The sequence below is a fragment of the Daucus carota genome, chromosome 6 (assembly GCF_001625215.2).
Source record: "Daucus carota subsp. sativus chromosome 6, DH1 v3.0, whole genome shotgun sequence".
In the NCBI taxonomy this organism is placed as follows: domain Eukaryota; kingdom Viridiplantae; phylum Streptophyta; class Magnoliopsida; order Apiales; family Apiaceae; genus Daucus; species Daucus carota.
The window spans coordinates 650771-672343 of NC_030386.2; the positions used below are offsets into that span (position 1 = coordinate 650771).

Consider the following 21573-nt stretch of genomic DNA (forward strand, 5'->3'; position numbering starts at 1 on the left):
AACTAAAAATAGAAATAAACATAAAAACTATTACAAGAGCTCAAGTCATGTTTAACATTCCAAGTCAACAAACCAATCTTGAGAAAGTGGATTCATTAAGTGGTTTAGTAAAGATGTCAACAATCTGACCGGCTGATGGTACAAAGTGTAACAGTACCCCAGTTCCATTCATGACATGTTCTCTAACAAAATGATACCTAATATCTATGTGCTTGGTTCTAAAATGTTGTACAAGATTGTTGAAAATGGCTATCACACTTGTATTATCACAAAATACAAGTCCATAGTCATTGAGTTGATTCCTAATCCCTAAGATTTGAGCACAACAGCTACCTGCCGCAATACATTCAGCTTCTACCGTCGAGGTAGATACTGAGTGTTGTTTCTTGCTATACTAGGAAACCAACCATAATCCTAGAAACTGACAGCTTTTAGAAGTGTTTTTCTGTCTATCTTGCATCCTGCATAATCAAGATATGTATAGTCTGTTAGGTCAAATCCAGCGTTCTTAAGGTACTAGATACCTAAATTAGGTGTACCCTTAAGACATCTTAAAATTCTTTTAATAGCTATAAGGTGTCTAATAAACATGTTGCAAACATTATATCAGGTCTACTAGCAGTGAGATATAGTAATGAGCCAATCATACCTCTATAACTTAAAATATAAACTTTCGTGTTAGATTTGTCCAGACCAAGCTTAGTGGAAGTGGTCATTGGTGTCTTTGCCGGACCGGAGAAAAGTCTTCTAGATTGTACTTTCTCATAAGATCTCTAATATATTTTGATTGTCAAATGAAGATACCATCATCTTTCTGACTTACTTGAAGTCCAAGAAAGAATGATCTGTTAAAAATGCATACTATTTGTCGCAGGATCTCAAGATCAACCAAAGCTTAGACTCAAGCTCAGGATTCTGGAGAAAATTTTGGAACCTAAAGATGCCCCCAAAGATCAAGAACTTTCTATGGCGCGCTTCAACGAATTATCTTCCAACCAAGGAACTTCTACGTCAAAGAAGAGTACATATGAGTGAGTCTTGCCCCACTTGTAATGATTTCCTTGAGACCATTCTTTACTTTAGTTTTGTGCTCTTATGCCGTCACTTGCTGGACAAGAGTGCACACTCAGCCTGTTAGCGGGGTGTTCAACTCTTTCAACGAGCGGCTCCAACTAGTTTTTAAGCAACAAGATAATAAGAGAATTCATATTAGTGTCATGATCTGTTGGATGATTTGGAAACATCGCAATGAACTTGTCTTGAATCAGCGTAGTTTGGAGATCACAGAGGTAGTGGAATCTGCATATTCTATTTATAACCGGTGGAAGAGTGTTCTGGATAAAACTTTGATCGATTTATGGCCTACATGAATCAAGATGATGGTGAGCATTGCCATACACCTTTGTTTAACGAAATTAAGATAAACACAGATGCAACTATCTTTGAGAATACAAACTGCTACAGCCATGCATTTGTAGTCCGTGATCATGAAGGAAAGTTATCGAAGCTCGCTCAAGATGCCTGATAGGATAGCCTAACCTAGATCTAGCAGAAACTCTTGGTATTCAAGAGGCTTTAAATTGGGTTAGGGATAACAACTGTACTGAAGCAATTGTGGAATCTGATTGTTTGTAGGCCATTCACAGCTTTATCTCATGCTTTTCATACCTGGGAAGAGTTGTGCAGGAAAGCCGTGAGGCCCGTGACATACTTGCAAGCTTAAATAACAAAAATATTCATTTTAGATTTGTCAAACAGTATGCGAATGAGATATAACTATTCATTTATGTAATGTTGGATGACTTACGGTTTTAATAAAATCAAATCGCTTTTTGGCAAAAAAATAAATTTTAATTTTACCAAACTCTAAATTAATTATGTAATTTTATAATGAAATATATAGTTATTTAATATATTAGATTTATTTTTTATTTGACAACCAATTGCATTATTATTTCACAATAAAATATTTTTCATTATTATTTTTGAATTTAATGAATACACAAACAAATATTATAAAATATGCACACATGGGCCAGAAAAATATAAATACCAATTTGTTTGGTTATTGTAAAAACAAACATCCTAAAGCCGCAGCTTCCAGCTGCACATCTGTCTTAAACCCTGAAAACTCATCGCTGCAACTCTCAGCCCCTCTGTGTTCTAAGTAAGCTGCACCTTCTTCATATCTATCTTTTCGACAGATACACACATGTGTTAAGTTCTATATAAATATCTGTATTTAATTTGCTTATAAATTTTATATATTCTGTAATTATAAAGTAAGTGTTTTTGGTTCGTTAATTGATTGATTGAGCTATGCAGAGTTGCCAAGATATGATTTTGATGTAATGGGGTCTCAAGATTTGTTGATTAATTCATATAAGCATTTATATTGTATTTGTTTATAAATTTAATGTCTTGTGTAGTTGTATAGTAAGGGTTTTTAGTTTGTTAATTGATGATTGAGCTATGTAGAGTTGTCAAGACCTGATTTTGGTGTAATTGGGTCTCAAGATTTGTTGATTAAGGTTGTTGTGTGTGTTGTTTGATGGGGTTGTGTTTGTATGTTTGTTGGGTTTGGCAGGGGAGGAGTAGTGGCATTGAAGAATGATTGCAGCTGTTTCTTGGATCCCTAAGGGGGTTTCAAAACCTGTGCCGGAAGCAGCCGAGCCTCCTTCAAAGGAGGAAATCGAGAAGCTTATAAAGAGCGGAGTATTGGAAGAAAGGTAGGTTCTTTATTTTTCGTTTAGTGGATTTTAGGTTTAAGTAGTATGTATAGGATAGTTTTTGCTGTTGTGGCAATTTCGGTTTTTGGGTTGTGTTAGTGTAACTTTGTTTATGTCGTGTAGTTTCAGAACTTACTTGCATTTGATAAATGCTAGTTTGAAGTTTTAGAAGTAATAATATTTATGGTAAATGTCGTTTCGGATTATTCCAAATGCGTGTCAGTCTCATTTTTGGGTTTTGTGGGTGAAAAATCGAGACAGGTCTTGGGTGGTGTCAGACATTGCTTGCAACCCCTTTTCAGTAATCCATGTTCACTCTCTCCATCTCACTCCCTTTATGGATACTAAGTGCCAAGATGATGATAAATATGTTAACATTTTAATGGGTGTATGTCTGTAATTTGTTAAGTATTTGTGGTCATTTTAACATGACACTTTCAAGGTTCACCAGGAGAATTCCATTACTCAGTGTAGTGGTTGGGATAAGCAGTTTATTTGTAAGTACCCTTCCGTTTCACATATAGATTATAAGAAAGGGTTATTTAATATGAGCTTTTACATGCTCTGTCTATATCAGATTCAGGGCTTGATGTGAAGTGTATTTTTTTTTTTTTTCAAAAATGAAGGATAATTTAGCACTCGATATCTTGAATTACATATCAAAGATGTAGCCATGTAGGTAGTTTTTTTTTTATATATATAACAACACTTCTTATCTGTGCAGTGGAGATGGTGAAAGTGAACAAGATGACGAAGGTATGGATGTGGAGGCTGTCGAGGAGCCTGATGAGGTTGCTCGAGCATTAGCAGCAGCTGATGCCATGGGGAAGTCATCTAAGAGTATCGGTTTTGAGGACATTGCAGATGGTTTACGAGAATTAGATATGGATAACTATGATGAAGAGGATGATGGTATCTTTATCTGTCTATCTCATTGAATTTTCTCAATTTCCTATATTTTTGACAATTACTTTCCTTGTATAGCCTTTATATTATAGTTGCGGGTAGACAGCAGATAGTAGAAACTAATATAATTTCAGCACCAAAATTCTATCTTTCTGTGAATTATTTCTTGGGCAATAAATAAGAAGGATAGTAAAGCAGTATATCCCTGATTTGACCCTAGGCATCGAGCTTTTTAGTAAGGGACTGGGGGACACTTACTACAAGGATAACGAAGAGGATCCATATCTGAAGGATGATGTAAGTTATTCCTTTGCGTGGTACCTTTAATATGGGTCTTCAGTTTCTGTTAGATGTCATAATTTTTCATGGTTTTCTTCTTTGACACTGCAGGGTAATGACTCTGAAGAGCTTGAAGATATGGTAATAAAAGCCGAGGACTCTGTGATAATATGTGCACGTAATGAGGATGATCTTAGCCATCTTGAGGCATGTACTATATTGTTGGCATAATACCACATGGTCTTATTTTACTTTTTTAACATGGAGCACCCCACTAATTGGTGAGGTTCATTTATATTACAGATCTGGATATTGGAAGATATAGTTGATGACGATCAAAACATGTTTATCCATCATGATATTATACTCCCGGCATTTCCCCTCTGCACAGCATGGCTTGATTGCCCAATAAAAGGTGGAGAAAAAGGTACATCACTTTTTTACATATTATTAGCATTTGTAGTTGTACATTAAATTTATGTAGTCATTTATTAATACAGTACTTTTAATTACTTCTTGAGAGGATTTACAACAAATTAGTTTGATGCATATATGAAGATTTGAACTGCTTTTAAAATGTATATATATCCCTCCTAAAAATTATTGTATTTTTCTATCAAACTTGGGATCTTTAATAACAGTGTATTATATTAACGTTACTATTGTTTGAGTATATAAACTTTACTATTATTTTGTCATTTATGAGTTCAAATAATTGCTCAACTCTAAAATCCAGAAATAGTCCACCAAGCATTACAGTGTCAAAAGCTTTTTATTTATCTCACTCCAGTAGTCCCCACGAGACTTATGACTGATCCTAAAGAAGCATAGGCTCATAGCCAAGTCACAATAATTAAGTGAATAAGTGATACCATCTCCACACATTCATAGATCGACGCCTTTCACTGTATTTCAGGGACAGGACAGGGCCTTTGTTTCCTTTGAGTACTGATAATTGATTTTTTAGTTGGTTCAACTCACATTGTGAACTGAGAAGCGTATATTCGAGCATTTACAAAGAACTCAATAAAGTCGTTAAGTTCTTAACTAGTTATCTCTTTTTTTCTCTGGAAAATCATGGGAGACAATATGTCTTTTGTTTAAATAAATATGTGTTTGTTCATCCCGTGCTCTATTTTTTCCATCCTTATTTACCAGTTATGGTGTTATTCTTAACAGGGAACTTTGTTGCTGTTGGATCAATGGACCCAGCAATTGAGATATGGGATCTTGACATTGTATGTGACTCATGGAGCTCAAACCTCATAAGATGTCAAATGACTTTTTATCATTGCAGTAACGGAAAAAATTTCCTTTTACGTTTATTAGATGGATGAAGTACAACCATCCCTGATACTAGGAGGTATTGCCGAGGAGGAGAAGAAGAAAAAAAAGGGAACAAAGGTCAGTTACTTTCTTTCCACAGTGAATAAAGTCTGAGCTTTAAATACAAAGTTTCAGAGCCTGTCAAAAGATGGATAACGTTTGAGTTTACTTGTATCTCACTTTTATTGTTCTTATTGTAATAATTTCTTTAAAAAATTAAGTTGTGAAGAACACTGTTATTTTACCTCTATATTCTTGTTTTTCATTTAGAAATCTATTAAATACAAAAAAGGCAGTCACACAGATTCAGTGCTTGGACTTGCTTGGAACAAAGAGTACAGGTAATGGCGGGTTCTTTATTCTTTCTTCTGGTCTGCGCGGTTTAAGTTACATTAACATGTTTACTTTTATTTGTTTGCAGAAATATTCTTGCTAGTGCTAGTGCTGACAAAACAGTAAAGATTTGGGACGTGGCCACTGGAGAATGCAATATCACAATGGAACACCATACAGATAAAGTGAGTATTATGCTTAGTACTGTGTGTATTTCTCTAGTATGATCTGAATGCAGCAATAGATACATACCTACTGGAAAGAGCCGCTTCTGAATATAAAAATTGCTTGGCTCCGACATAAATCTAATTCACCACATCTCCCTACAAAAATATAAGTAGTTCAAGTATTTAGAATAAGAAATATTAAACCTTGGTAGTTGGTAGGTTCCAATCCTCTCTGTTGAAACAATTAACAATGTAAGCGGCGAGTTAGCTTCCTCTCAGATGAAGAATTATTTATATACTAAATTATTTAGATATGTCTGACATGCAGTACTATTGTGCATATACAATGTACCAAGTATCTCTGTGTCAGCTATGCAGTACATGTTAACAAATTTTATAGGAGTAAAAGAAAGAGCGAGTACTTGATTAAGCATTGTAGTTATCTTCACAGATTTACTTCATTTAATAGATTTTTCTGATTATATGTACTGGTTCTACTACACTATCAATCTGTAATAGTCGGTAAATTAGAGGTTCTTGGACACGTGAAAGATATCTGTGGCATCCTGTATATGAGTGAGTGCTCATAACTCAATTTTCAGCATCGGTACAGGGGCTTGTACATCTATAGCTGTTGAGAAATGATGAAATAACCTCTAAATGGGTTCTTTTTGATTTTGTCCCATCAGGTCCAAGCTGTTGCATGGAACAATCATGCTCCCCAAGTTCTTCTCAGTGGATCTTTCGATCATTCAGTAGTTATGGTAAATAGTTATGTACTGTAATTATTAGAGTCTCCAGTTATATACACCAGCAGTTGTTGTATTATCAAATACAGTTTCCTTTGTTATTGAGAATATGTCTGTGCTCAACTTTTCCATCCCCCTCCCCAAATCCTATTACAGAAAGACGGAAGAATTCCGGAGCATACTGGATTCAAGTGGTCAGTAAATGCTGATGTCGAGAGCCTGACATGGGATCCTCACACCGAGCACTCATTTGTGGTCTGTCCTCTTGTTCAAAATCAGTAGCATAGCTCTTAAAAATCAAAGTTGATAAATGTTTTGTCATGATCTTCTTTTCATTTCTTTCTTTTTTTTTTTTGAGAAAAAGAAGTTGAAGGTTTTTTCTTTTTTTCCTATATAACTATATAGTTTCCTGTGAGACCTTATACATTAGTGTTCCATTCATGCATTTTTAGGTCAGTCTGGAAAATGGCACTGTTAGTGGTTTTGACATACGGGCTGCCAAGGCTGACGCATCAGGGCCAAAGCCAAGTTTCACTCTCCATGCTCATGACAAAGCTGTTTCCTCTATTTCTTATAACCCTCGGATACCAAATGTACATGCCTCTTTGCACCTGGCCCTTAATGTTTTATCTTTTTAACGGTCCTACTGACTTGTTTTTTTTCGTGTTTCCGTAGCTTCTTGCAACAGGTTCTACGGATAAGATGGTAAAGCCTTTTTGGCAGTCTGCATTTTCCCATTTTTTCCCACATCCGCAGCGTGTATGACTTTGTGTCCTGCTTCCCAAAATAGCTTCTCTATATTTACAGCTTTGTTTATTGTTGCTGCAGGTAAAACTATGGGATATCTCCAATAATCAACCTTCATGTCTTGCATCTAAGAATCCTAAAGCTGTATGTGATTCATTGTTCATGAAACTTTTAATTCATTATGAATATTTTGTATTAGTCTTCAGTAGTCGGTAGCTTACTTCTCACTTTCTTACATGTAATGATACCAGGGAGCAGTATTTTCCATAGCCTTCTCAGAAGATTCCCCCTTTTTGCTGGCTATAGGGGGTTCTAAAGGAAAATTGGAAGTAAGTAGACAATAGCGGTGAACTATACATCTTGTGGAACCATTCAGCCTTTTCTGTTTTACAGGTTTTCTTTATCAAGGAAATTAATTTTCTTTCACTATACTTGCAGCTCTGGGATACAATAACCGATGCAGGGATCTCTCGGAAATACGGAAATTACAGTAGTCAGAAAAAGAACTCGACGTCAAATGACTAATTTTGGAAATGGAATGCGATCATCACAAAGCCTCTAATGTTGTGCCAAACCCCACAAGATTTTGCATGGTATTTGTTTACAGTTTATTCATAGTAACTTGCGTAGTAGTTCCTTTTTTCGTTCCGCCTTTATATAGGAAGTTTTGGTACTTGTTTGTAAGCATACACCGCAACTTGTGTTTTTGAGAATTATATGAATACATGTACTATTTATGTTATGCCAACAAAGAGGGCTACCAAAGAACTTTTAGTCTAGTATTATCTCTCTCGCTCCGGCTCCCCTGTTTAGACCTTTCTGGGGAGACCTTTCTGACTTATTGAGTGCTGAGTGTTTCGCCGGAAAAGGTATTGCAGGAGGGGGTCAATACAAATACATATTTTTCAACTTCTTCTGGATTTATAGTTTTTAGAATTCTCGAAAAATTGATAATGGCGTTGAGTTCTTCCCGTGCACCACTGTTATGGTGGCTGATGGTTTAGATTTTAAGTCGGGGGGTTTAAAGGTGTTTCCGATTTTAAGCTGGAAAAATGTTTGTGTTTAAACGAATTTAAAGTCTGAAACTGAATTAAAGTTATAAGTTAATTTGAGATATTTTTTATAGTGACCTAAATTTTTAAAAATCTTTTTTGATTATAATTACCCAAAAGTTATAAGTTATCCATTATGTTTATTTTTATTATATTTTTAGCAACCTATAAATTATTACTAATTCAACATAATCTGATCTCAACTTATCACATCAATTTATATTAAATTGTAAGTTATAATTTGAAACTCATGCATCAATTTCTAGCTGAAAATTCTTGGTGATGCTATAAACTACTAGCTCGGTCTCTTTTTAGTTGTAACATTTCTATTTATATTAGTCAAATTGACTAATTTATGACAAAAATTATAAGTCACTCTTTTATTATATTAAAAAACTGAAAATTATATCTTAAAGTAGATTAAAAGTTATTTCCGGTGATATATATTTTTTATTTTATCAATTGATAAAATATCAATAAATTTCAGTTTGACCGGCACAAAATTAATTATATTAATGTCTTATTATAGACGATGTTCACAAATAGAAGAATCGACTGCATGCATTATATAAATTCATATTTTCAACGATTTTTAACAACCTTGGTATTTTGCCAACGGAGAATAGTATATCTGGCATGTTAGATAGTTTTTCTACCGGGGGCTCCTAAAATTCATATTTGTTTTTGCAAATTCAACCGTATGAAAGTGATATTATGTCAACATTAGTTAGTAAGCTAAGTTACAGAAATTGTTAGTATTATAATATGCAACTTTAAATCATAATAATATATGAAAGGCTTTAAATACCTTTCCAGCCGGTGAGGTCTGTGGTGCTGTATATAATAATTATACAATGCAAGTTAAGGGAAAAAAAAACGGTTCAATCATGTAATTTTAGACAAACGAATTTCTCGACCATAATCCACTGAAAGAATCCAACCGGGGCTCATGTGAAACACGAATGCTTGGAAAAAGAGTGAGTGGCAGGTAGGTGGTGAGCAGTGTACTAGTGTGTATTGCAGATAAATCCTTTAAGGTGCCGTTTGAAAAAATGAATTTCATTTTAAATGTAGGATTTCAAAGAATATTAGTATTTCAATTCCTGTATTTGAAATCCAAATCCATTGTTTGGGATATCTTATTATTTTAAAAGTTGAATTTCGAATATAAACAAATTTCTACCTAAAAACTCAATCACAAAAACTTTCATGATATCTCTAAACTTTCAGTTGATGAGATAAGAGATAAAGCGCATGCCTTAAGTTATAGTGGCTTCAAGAATTTATAATTTAGGAACCTCACAAAAACTTAGGAGACTGGCTTGATTCTCTTGAACAATGTTGGAGATTTTAATTTGATGTTAAGCTATGCCTAAGAAAACAATCATAGGATTGACATATTTGTCAAACATTTGAACGACAATGAAGACGATGATCGTGACCTGCAAGACAAGGATTATGAGAATATATATCTTGATGATTATGAGAGAAGGGACATCAATGAAGTTGTTAATTTGGATGAAGAAGATGAGGAGAGGTCTGGTTGGTCAAACAGTGATTGATGATGATGCAATTTTGATCAGAATTTGATGAAGGTGCTGAGTGGATTGGCAAGATAAGGCACAATCTAGGTCTCAGTGATGGAGATGACAGTGGGCAGGAAGAATATGTGGAAGGTGTTGATGCATCAGACTATGATTCCTTGGATTCATTGTTTGAAGACATTTATGGTGAGAACATCTCAGGAATGAGTAAAATCAAGTGGCCAACTTACGAAGATGTAGTTCCATAAAAACTAGAAGTTGGCATGACATTTGAAAATCACCTCAAATTCAGGGATGCTATCATTGAACACAACTATGAGGAGGGAATGATGGTGAGCTTTGTGTTGTCTGACAGGTCCAGGGTGTAAGTTGTGGGCAAATAGCCATACAAATGGTATATTTATGCTTCTCTGACTTTTGAAATAACATTTCATATCAAGCAAGTGGGACAAGGTAACATTTACAGTGGACCCCATCTTATATTAGTAATCCACTTAATTGTTTGTTTAAATACGCCATATTTACACAACCATAACCCTAGATCTAAATAATAACATGCGGACCGTGATAGATAGCAAAGAGGTCTTCCTCTAATTAATTATGGGTTTCCTCTAGGGAAATAACTTAATGAATTCAAGATGAACCCAAATTGGCCTATTGATGCATTCCACAAGAAGGTTATTCAAGATCCACAAGTTGATTTGAAGGCCTATGTGCTAAGGAGAGCCAAAAGGAAATGCCTTAAAGCAATCAATATATCTTATACGGAATAGTATGCTAAGCTATGGGGCTACAAACAACAGTTGTTGTCTAGGGATCCTGATTCCACAATAGAATTGGAATTTGAAGAAGGTACAAAATTTGTGTTATTTGTAAGGTTCATGTTAGCTAGGTCCGGGTACGATTGTAGGGGGGGTAGAATACCAGTAATTAAAAATACGGGTGGATTATTTGATCTACCCGTGAGATATTATATCAAGAAGAAATCTTTGGATTGATTACAATTCTCACAGCTGCTGATTCAACACTAGTTCTCTCAAATCACTCAAGCGTTTTCTAACTTGGTTATATATCCCAAGTTTACAAAGATAGCTAGAATACAAAATTTGCACTCTAATCTAAACCTTGCTACTTCCCCTTTTAGAATTCGTCAAAAACTCGAACTTCTTTATATCTGCTCCGATTCAGTCCCGATTGCCCCAAATATGGTCGTGACAAAATACATATATCCATAGGAACTCATTTATGTGAAAATATCAAAAATATCTGCCCGGTGATACTTTCAAGAAAATCCCGTGTACTAACCCCTTTGAGAATTCGTTAAAAACTCGAACTTCATAATATCTGCTCCGATTCAGTCCCGACTGCCCCAAATATGGTCGTGACAAAATTCATATATCCATAGGGACCCATTTATGTGAAAATATCAAAAGAAACTTCCCGGTGAAATTTTCATGAAATTCCCGTGTACTAACCCCTTTGAGAATTCGTCAAAAACTCGAACTTCATTATATCTGCTACGATTCAGTCCCGATTGCCCCAAATATGGTCGTGACAAAATTCATATATCCATAGTAATCCATTTATGTGAAAATATCAATAGAATCTGCCCGGGGATATTTTCAAGATATTCCCGTGTACTAACCCATTTGAGAATTCGTTAAAAATTCGAACTTCATTATATCAGCTACGATTCAGTCCCGACTGCCTCAAATATGACCGTGACCAAATTCATATATCCACAGGGACCCATTTATGTGAAAATATCAAAAGAAACTTCCCAATGAAATTTTCATTAAATTACCGTGTACTAACCCCTTTGAGAATTCGTCAAAAACTCGAACTTCATTATATCACCTACGATTCAGTCCCGACTGCCCCAAATATGGTCGTGACCAAATTCATATATCCATAGGGACCCATTTATGTGAAAATATCAAAAAAACTTCCTAGTGAAATTTACATGAAATTCCGGTGTACTAACCCCTTTGAAAATTCGTCAAAAACTCGAACTTCATTATATCTGCTCCGATTCAGTCCCGATTGCCCCAAATATGGTCGTGACAAAATTCATATATCCATAGTAATCCATTTATGTGAAAATATCAATAGAATCTGCCCGGGGATATTTTCAAGATATTCCCGTGTACTAACCCATTGGAGAATTCGTTAAAAATTCGAACTTCATTATATCAGCTACGATTCAGTCCCGACTGCCTCAAATATGACCGTGACCAAATTCATATATCCATAGGGACCCATTTATGTGAAAATATCAAAAGAAACTGCCCGGTGAAATTTACATGAAATTCCCGTGTACTAACCCCTTTGAGAATTCGTCAAAAACTCGAACTTCATTATATCTGCTCCGATTCAGTCCCGATTGCCCCAAATATGACCGTGACCAAATTCATATATCCATAGGAACTCATTTATGTGAAAATATCAAAAATATCTGCCCGCTGATATTTTTAAGAAATTCCCGTGTACTAACCCCCTTTGAGAATTCGTTAAAAACTCGAACTTCATTATATCTGCTAGATTCAGTCCCGACTGCCCCAAATATGGTCGTGACCAAATTCATATATCCACAGGGACCCATTTATGTGAAAATATCAAAAGAAACTTCCCAATGAAATTTTCATTAAATTACCGTGTACTAACCCCTTTGAGAATTCGTCAAAAACTCGAACTTCATTATATCACCTACGATTCAGTCCCGACTGCCCCAAATATGGTCGTGACCATATTCATATATCCACAGGGACCCATTTATGTGAAAATATCGAAACAATCTGCCAGGGGATATTTTCAAGAAATTCCCGTGTACTAACCGCTTTGAGAATTCGTCAAAAAATCGAACTTCATTATATCTGCTCCGATTCAGTCCCGACTGCCTCAAATATGGTCGTGACCAAATTCATATATCCATATGGACCTATTTATGTGGAAATATCAAAAGAAACTGCCCAAGGATATTTTCAAGAAATTGAGAATTCGTAAAAAACTCGAACTTCATTATATCTGCTCCGATTCAGTCCCGATTGCCCCAAATATGGTCGTGACAAAATTCATATATCCATAGGAACCCATTTATGTGAAAATATCAATAGAATCTGCCCGGGGATATTTTCAAGATATTCCCGTGTATTGAAAATTCGTCAAAAAATGGAACTTCATTATATCTGCTCCGATTCAGTCCCGACTACCCCAAATATGGTCTTGGCCAAATTTATATATCCATAGGGACCCATTTATGTGGAAATATCAAAAGAAACTGCCCTGGGATATTTTCAAGAAATTCCTTTGTGCTAAACCCTTTGAGAATTCGTCAAAAACTTGAACTTCAATATATCAGCTACGATTCAGCCCTGACTGCCCCAAATATGGTCGTGACCAATTTTATATATTTATAGGGACCCATTTATGTGAAAATATAAAAACAATCTGCCAGGGGATATTTTCAAGAAATTCCCGTGTACTAACCGCTTTGAGAATTCGTCAAAAAATCGAACTTCATTATATCTGCTCTGATTCAGTCCCGACTCCCCCAAATATGGTCGTGACCAAATTCATATATCCATAGGGACTTATTTATGTGGAAATATCAAAGGAAACTACCCAGGGATATTTTCAAGAAATTCCCGTGTACTAACCCCTTTGAGAATTCGTTAAAAGCTCAAACTTCATTATATCAGCTACGATTCAGTCCCGACTGTCCCAAATATGGTCGTGACCAAATACATATATCCATAGGGACCCATTTATGTGAACATATCAAAATAAAGTACGCGGTGAAATTTTCATGAAATTCCCGTGTACTAACCCCTTTGAGAATTCGTCAAGAACTCGAACTTCATTATATCTGCTCCGATTCAGTCCCGATTGCCCCAAATATGGTCGTGACAAAATTCATATATCCATAGGGACCCATTTATGTGAAAATATCAAAAGAAACTGCCCAGGGATATTTTCAAGAAATTCCCGTGTACTAACCCATTTGAGAATTCGTTAAAAACTCGAACTTCATTATATCAGCTACGATTCAGTCCCGACTGCCTCATATATGACCGTGACAAAATTCATATATCCATAGGGACCCATTTATCTGAAAATATCAAAAGAAATTGCCCGGTGAAATTTTCATGAAATTCCCGTGTACAAACCCCTTTGAGAATTCGTTAAAAACTCGAACTTCATTATATCTGCTACGATTCAGTCCCGACTGCCCCAAATATGGTCGTGACCAAATTCATATATCCATCGGGACCCATTTATGTGAAAATATCAAAAGAAACTGCCCGGTGAAATTTTCATGAAATTCCCGTGTACTAACCCCTTTGAGAATTTGTCAAAAACTCGAACTTCATTATATCTGCTCCGATTCAGTCCCGATTGCCCCAAATATGGTCGTGAAAAAATTCATATATCCATAGGAACTCATTTATGTGAAAATATCAAAAATATCTGCACGGTGATATTTTCAAGAAATTCCAGTGTACTAACCCCTTTGAGAATTCGTTAAAAACTCAAACTTCATAATATCTGTTACGATTCAGTCCCGACTGCCCCAAATATGGTCGTGACCAAATTCATATATGCATTGGGACCCATTTATGTGAAAATATCAAAAGAAACTTCCCGGTGAAATTTTCATGAAATTCCCGTGTACTAACCCCTTTGAGAATTCGTAAAAAACTTGAACTTTATTATATCTGCTCCGATTCAGTCCCGATTGCCCCAAATATGGTCGTGAAAAAATTCATATATCCATAGGAACTCATTTATGTGAAAATATCAAAAATATCTGCACGGTGATATTTTCAAGAAATTCCAGTGTACTAACCCCTTTGAGAATTCGTTAAAAACTCAAACTTCATAATATCTGTTACGATTCAGTCCCGACAGCCCCAAATATGGTCGTGACCAAATTCATATATGCATAGGGACCCATTTATGTGATAATATCAAAAGAAACTTCCTGGTGAAATTTTCATGAAATTCCCGTGTACTAACCCCTTTGAGAATTCGTCAAAAACTCGAACTTCATTATATCTGCTCCGATTCAGTCCCGATTGCCCCAAATATGGTCGTGAAAAAATTCATATATCCATAGGAACCCATTCATGTGAAAATATCAAAAGAATCTGCCCGGGGATATTTTCAAGAAATTCCCGTGTACTAACCTCTTTGAGAATTCGTTAAAAACTCGAACTTCATTATATCTGCTACGATCCAGTCCCGACTGCCCAAATATGGTCGTGACCAAATTCATATATCCATAGGGACCCATTTATGTGAAAATATAAAAAGAAACTTCCTAGTGAAATTTACATGAAATTCCCGTGTACTAACCCCTTCGAGAATTCGTAAAAAACTCGAACTTCATTATATCTGCTCCGATTCAGTCCCGATTGCCCCAAATATGGTCGTGACAAAATTCATATATCCATAGGAACCCATTTATGTGAAAATATCAATAGAATTTGCCCGGGGATATTTTGAAGATATTCCCGTGTACTAACCCCTTTGAGAATTCGTCAAAAAATGGAACTTCATTATATCTGCTCCGATTCAGTCCCAACTGCCCCAAATATGGTCTTGGCCAAATTTATATATCCATAGGGATCCATTTATGTGGAAATATCAAAAGAAACTGCCCTGGGATATTTTCAAGAAATTCCTGTGTGCTAAACCTTTTGAGAATTCGTCAAAAACTCGAACTTTAATATATCAGCTACGATTCAGCCCTGACTGCCCCAAATATGGCCGTGACCAATTTTATATATCCAGAGGGACCCATTTATGTGAAAATATAAAAAAAATCTGCTAGGGGATATTTTCAAGAAATTCCCGTGTACTAACCGCTTTGAGAATTCGTCAAAAAATTGAACTTCATTATATCTGCTCCGATTCAGTCCCGACTGCCCTCAAATATGGTCGTGACCAAATTCATATATTCATAGGGACCTATTTATGTGGAAATATCAAAAGAAACTACCCAGTGAAATTTTCATGAAATTCCCGTGTACTAACCCCTTTGAGAATTCGTCAAGAACTCGAACTTCATTATATCTGCTCCGATTCAGTCCCGATTGCCCCAAATATGGTCGTCACAAAATTCATATATCTATAGGAACCCATTTATGTGAAAATATCAATAGAATCTGCCTGGGGATATTTTCAAGATATTCCCGTGTACTAACCTCTTTGAGAATTCGTCAAAAAATGGATCTTCATTATATTTGCTCCGATTCAGTCCCGACTGCCCTAAATATGGTCTTGGCCAAATTTATATATCCATAGGGACCCATTTATGTGGAAATATCAAAAGAAACTGCCCTGGGATATTTTCGAGAAATTCCTGTGTGCTAAACCCTTTGAGAATTCGTCAAAAACTCGAACTTCAATATATAAGCTACAATTCAGCCCTGACTGCCCCAAATATGATCGTGACCAATTTTATATATCCATAGGGACCCATTTATGTGAAAATATAAAAACAATCTGCCAGGGGATATTTTCAAGAAATTCCCGTGTACTAACCGCTTTGAGAATCCGTCAAAAAATCGAACTTCATTATATCTGCTCCGATTTAGTCCCGACTGCCCCAAATATGGTCGTGGCCAAATTCATATATCCATAGGGACCTATTTATGTGGAAATATCAAAAGAAACTACCCAGGGATATTTTCAAGAAATTCCCGTGTACTAACCCCTTTGAGAATTCGTTAAAAACTCGAACTTCATTATATCAGCTACGATTCAGTCCCGACTGTCCCAAATATGGTCGTGACCAAATTCATATATCCACAGGGACCCATTTATGTGAACATATCAAAAGAAACTTCTCGGTGAAATTTTCATGAAATTCCCGTGTACTAAGTCCTTTGAGAATTCGTCAAGAACTCGAACTTCATTATATCTGCTCCGATTCAGTCCCGATTGCCCCAAATATGGTCGTCACAAAATTCATATATCTATAGGAACCCATTTATGTGAAAATATCAATAGAATCTGCCTGGGGATATTTTCAAGATATTCCCGTGTACTAACCTCTTTGAGAATTCGTCAAAAAATGGATCTTCATTATATTTGCTCCGATTCAGTCCCGACTGCCCTAAATATGGTCTTGGCCAAATTTATATATCCATAGGGACCCATTTATGTGGAAATATCAAAAGAAACTGCCCTGGGATATTTTTGAGAAATTCCTGTGTGCTAAACCCTTTGAGAATTCGTCAAAAACTCGAACTTCAATATATAAGCTACAATTCAGCCCTGACTGCCCCAAATATGATCGTGACCAATTTTATATATCCATAGGGACCCATTTATGTGAAAATATAAAAACAATCTGCCAGGGGATATTTTCAAGAAATTCCCGTGTACTAACCGCTTTGAGAATCCGTCAAAAAATCGAACTTCATTATATCTGCTCCGATTTAGTCCCGACTGCCCCAAATATGGTCGTGACCAAATTCATATATCCATAGTAATCCATTTATGTGAAAATATCAATAGAATCTGCCCGGGGATATTTTCAAGAAATTCCCGTGTACTAACCCCTTTGAGAATTCGTTAAAAGCTCGAACTTCATTATATCAGCTACGATTCAGTCCCGACTGTCCCAAATATGGTCGTGACCAAATACATATATCCATAGGGACCCATTTATGTGAACATATCAAAAGCAACTACCCGGTGAAATTTTCATGAAATTCCCGTGTACTAACCCCTTTGAGAATTCGTCAAGAACTCGAACTTCATTATATCTGCTCCAATTCAGTCCCGATTGCCCCAAATATGGTCGTGACAAAATTCATATATCCATAGGGACCCATTTATATGAAAATATCAAAAGAAACTGCCCAGGGATATTTTCAAGAAATTCCCGTGTACTTAGCCCATTTGAGAATTCGTCAAAAACTCGAACTTCATTATATCAGCTACGATTCAGTCCCGACTGCCTCGTATATGACCGTGACCAAATTTATATATCCATAGGGACCCATTTATCTGAAATATCAAAAGAAACTGCCCGGTGAAATTTTCATGAAATTCCTGTGTACAAACCCCTTGGAGAATTCGTTAAAAACTCGAACTTCATTTTATCTGCTACGATTCAGTCCCGACTGCCCCAAATATGGTCGTGACCAAATTCATATATCCATCGGGACCCATTTATGTGAAAATATCAAAAGAAACTGCCCGGTGAAATTTTCATGAAATTCCCGTGTACTAACCCCTTTGAGAATTCGTCAAAAACTTGAACTTCATTATATCTGCTCCGATTCAGTCTCGATTGCCCCAAATATGGTCGTGACAAAATTCATATATCCATAGGAACGCATTTATTTGAAAATATCAAAAATATCTGCCCGGTGATATTTTCAAAAAATTCCAGTGTACTAACCCCTTTGAGAATTCGTTAAAAACTCGAACTTCATAATATCTGCTACGATTCAGTCCCGACTGCCCCAAATATGGTCGTGACCAAATTCATATATCCATAGGGACCCATTTATTTGAAAATATCATAAGAAACTTCCCGGTGAAATTTTCATGAAATTCCTGTGTACTAACCCCTTTGAGAATTCGTCAAAAACTCGAACTTCATTATATCTGCTACGATTCAGTCCCGATTGCCCCAAATATTGTCGTGACAAAATTCATATATCCATAGGAACCCATTTATGTGAAAATATCAATAGAATCTGCCCGGGGATATTTTCAAGATATTCCCGTGTACTAACCCCTTTGAGAATTCGTCAAAAAATGGAACTTCATTATATCTGCTCCGATTCAGTCCCGACTGCCCCAAATATGGTCTTGGCAAAATTTATATATCCATAGGGACCCCTTTATGTGGAAATATCAAAAGAAACTGCCCTGGGATATTTTCAAGAAATTCCTGTGTGCTAAACCTTTTGTGAATTCGTCAAAAACTCGAACTTCAATATATCAGCTACGATTCAGCCCTGACTGCCCCAAATATGGTCGTGACCAATTTTATATATCCAGAGGGACCCATTTATGTGAAAATATAAAAACAATCTGCCAGGGGATATTTTCAAGAAATTCCCGTGTACTAACCGCTAGGGCTGAGCATTCGGTCGGTTCGGTTTAAAACCGAACCGAACCGAAATAACCGAAAACCGAAATGCAAATTTTTTACTAAACCGAACCGAACCGAATTAGCTATTAAACCGAACCGAAACCGAACCGAATTAATTCGGTTAATTCGGTTACAGTTATGAAATAACCGATTTTTTTTTGATTTTAAAAAAACATTATTATGAAAAATCAAAAGAGCGATTAAAAATTAATACACCCAAGCCTTCTAGCAATTAGCAAAATAATCAAGAATTTAGTTTTACACAAATCCCAAATATTCTGGTCAGTTACAACATCACAAGATAGTGGAAGGTACTAGTTCTTAATCGAAAAACAGAATTTAAATGAAGCCAGAAGTGTTCCAGACTTCCAGAGGCTTGTTGTTGCTGCTTTGTTCATACTCAAAGTCACAGGCCAGTAGGCCACCATCTGAAAAACAAGGAAAAACAAATGATATAGAGACTAGAGTAGTCGATTAGATACGGGTTAGAATATTAGATACAAATTAGATTAGTACCTTTGAATCTTTGATTTCATTCTTGACTGTTAGATACAGATTCTTGAAGTCGGCTTGTGGCTACTGACCAGGGGAGGCGAGAGACTAGAGAGCGTGTAATTAGGGTTGGGTTCGTGTAGTGTAAGTCTGCTATCTGTTATCTGTATTTCTATTAACTATTTTTATAATATATATATATATATATATATATATATATATATATATATATAATTTAAAAATAATATATAAATATATTTCGGATATTTCGGTTATAACCGAATTCATAATTTTAATAACCGAACCGAACCGAATTGTAATTCGGTTAATAACCGAAAACCGAATTAACCGAAATTTTCAGAAAAATAAAAACCGAACCTAACCGGAATTGCACGGTTCGGTTCGGTTTTTCGGTTTCGGTTCGGTTTTGCTCAGCCCTACTAACCGCTTTGAGAATTCGTCAAAAAATCGAACTTCATTATATCTGCTCCGATTCAGTCCCGACTGCCCCAAATATGGTCGTGACCAAATTCATGTATCCGAAGGGACCTATTTATGTGGAAATATCAAAAGAAACTGCACAGGGATATTTTCAAGAAATTCCCGTGTACAATACCCTTTGAGAATTCGTTAAAAACTCGAACTTCATTATATCAGCTACGATTCAGTCCCGACTGTCCCAAATATGGTTGTGGCCAAATTCATATATCCATAGGGACCCATTTATGTGAACATATCAAAAGAAACTACCCGGTGAAATTTTCATGAAATTCCCGTGTACTAACCCCTTTGAGAATTCGTCAAGAACTCGAACTTCATTATATCTGCTCCGATTCAGTCCCGATTGCCCCAAATATGGTCGTGACAAAATTTATATATCCATAGGGACCCATTTATGTGAAAATATCAAAAGAAACTGCCCAGGGATATTTTCAAGAAATTCCCGTGTACTAACATATTTGAGAATTCGTTAAAAACTCGAACTTCATTATATCAGCTACGATTCAGTCCCGACTGCCTCAAATATGACCGTGACCAAATTCATATATCCATAGGGACCCATTTATGTGAAAATATCAAAAGAAACTGCCCGGTGAAATTTTCATGAAATTCCCGTGTACTAACCCCTTTGAGAATTCGTCAAAAACTCGAACTTCATTATATCTGCTCCGATTCAGTCCCGATTGCCCCAAATATAATCGTGACAAAATTCATATATCCATAGGAACCTATTTATGAGAAAATATCAAAAATATCTGCCCGCTGATATTTTTAAGAAATTCCCGTTTACTAACCCCCTTTGAGAATTCGTTAAAAACTCGAACTTCATTATATCTGCTACGATTCAATCCCGACTGCCCCAAATATGGTCGTGACCAAATTCATATATCCACAGGGACCCATTTATGTGAAAATGTCAAAAGAAACATCCCAGTGAAATTTTCATGAAATTCCAGTGTACTAACCTCTTTTAGAATTCGTCAAAAACTCGAACTTCTTTATATCTGCTCCGATTCAATCCCGATTGCCCCAAATATGGTCGTGACAAATTACATATATCCATAGGAACTCATTTATGTGAAAATATCAAAAATATCTGCCCGGTGATACTTTCAAGAAATTCCCGAACCCCTTTGAGAATTCGTTAAAAACTCGAACTTCATAATATCTGCTACGATTCAGTCCCGACTGCCCCAAATATGGTTGTGACCAAATTCATATATCCATAGGGACCCATTTATGTGAAAATATCAAAAGAAACTGCCCGGTGAAATTTTCATGAAATTCCCGTGTACTAACCCCTTTGAGAATTCGTCAAAAACTCGAACTTCATCATATCTGCTCCGATTCAGTCCCGATTGCCCCAAATATGACCGTGACCAAATTCATATATCCATAGGAACTCATTTATGTGAAAATATCAAAAATATCCGGCCGCTGATATTTTTAAGAAATTCCCGTGTACTAACCCCCTTTGAGAATTCGTTAAAAACTCGAACTTCATTATATCTGCTAGATTCAGTCCCGACTGCCCCAAATATGGTCGTGACCAAATTCATATATCCACAGGGACCCATTTATGTGAAAATATCAAAAGAAACTTCCCAATGAAATTTTCATTAAATTAACG

At 35.9% G+C, this 21573-nt stretch overlaps 1 protein-coding gene across 1 annotated transcript; it reads left to right on the forward strand.

Moving 5' to 3' along the window:
* Positions 1–2070: 2070 nt before the first annotated feature.
* Positions 2071–8015, forward strand: LOC108224456 (uncharacterized WD repeat-containing protein C17D11.16). Its single transcript, XM_017399089.2, has 17 exons — positions 2071–2167; positions 2588–2729; positions 3454–3641; positions 3856–3932; positions 4026–4121; positions 4218–4341; positions 5094–5152; positions 5244–5318; positions 5511–5581; positions 5662–5758; positions 6430–6504; positions 6646–6744; positions 6942–7082; positions 7165–7194; positions 7318–7380; positions 7488–7565; positions 7675–8015. Exons 2-17 carry the CDS (start codon positions 2611–2613, stop codon positions 7759–7761), a joined length of 1479 nt encoding a protein of 492 aa, XP_017254578.1. The 5' UTR covers positions 2071–2167; positions 2588–2610; the 3' UTR covers positions 7762–8015.
* Positions 8016–21573: the final 13558 nt, after the last annotated feature.

Excerpts from the sequence above, each read along its gene's own strand:
- LOC108224456 (XM_017399089.2), top strand. The coding sequence starts at position 2,611 with ATGATTGCAGCTGTTTCTTGGATCCCTAAGGGGGTTTCAAAACCTGTG. Across the intron at positions 5,759-6,429 it reads TGGAACACCATACAGATAAA|GTCCAAGCTGTTGCATGGAA; the intron begins GTGAGTATTATG and ends TTGTCCCATCAG. Across the intron at positions 7,195-7,317 it reads CAGGTTCTACGGATAAGATG|GTAAAACTATGGGATATCTC; the intron begins GTAAAGCCTTTT and ends TTGTTGCTGCAG.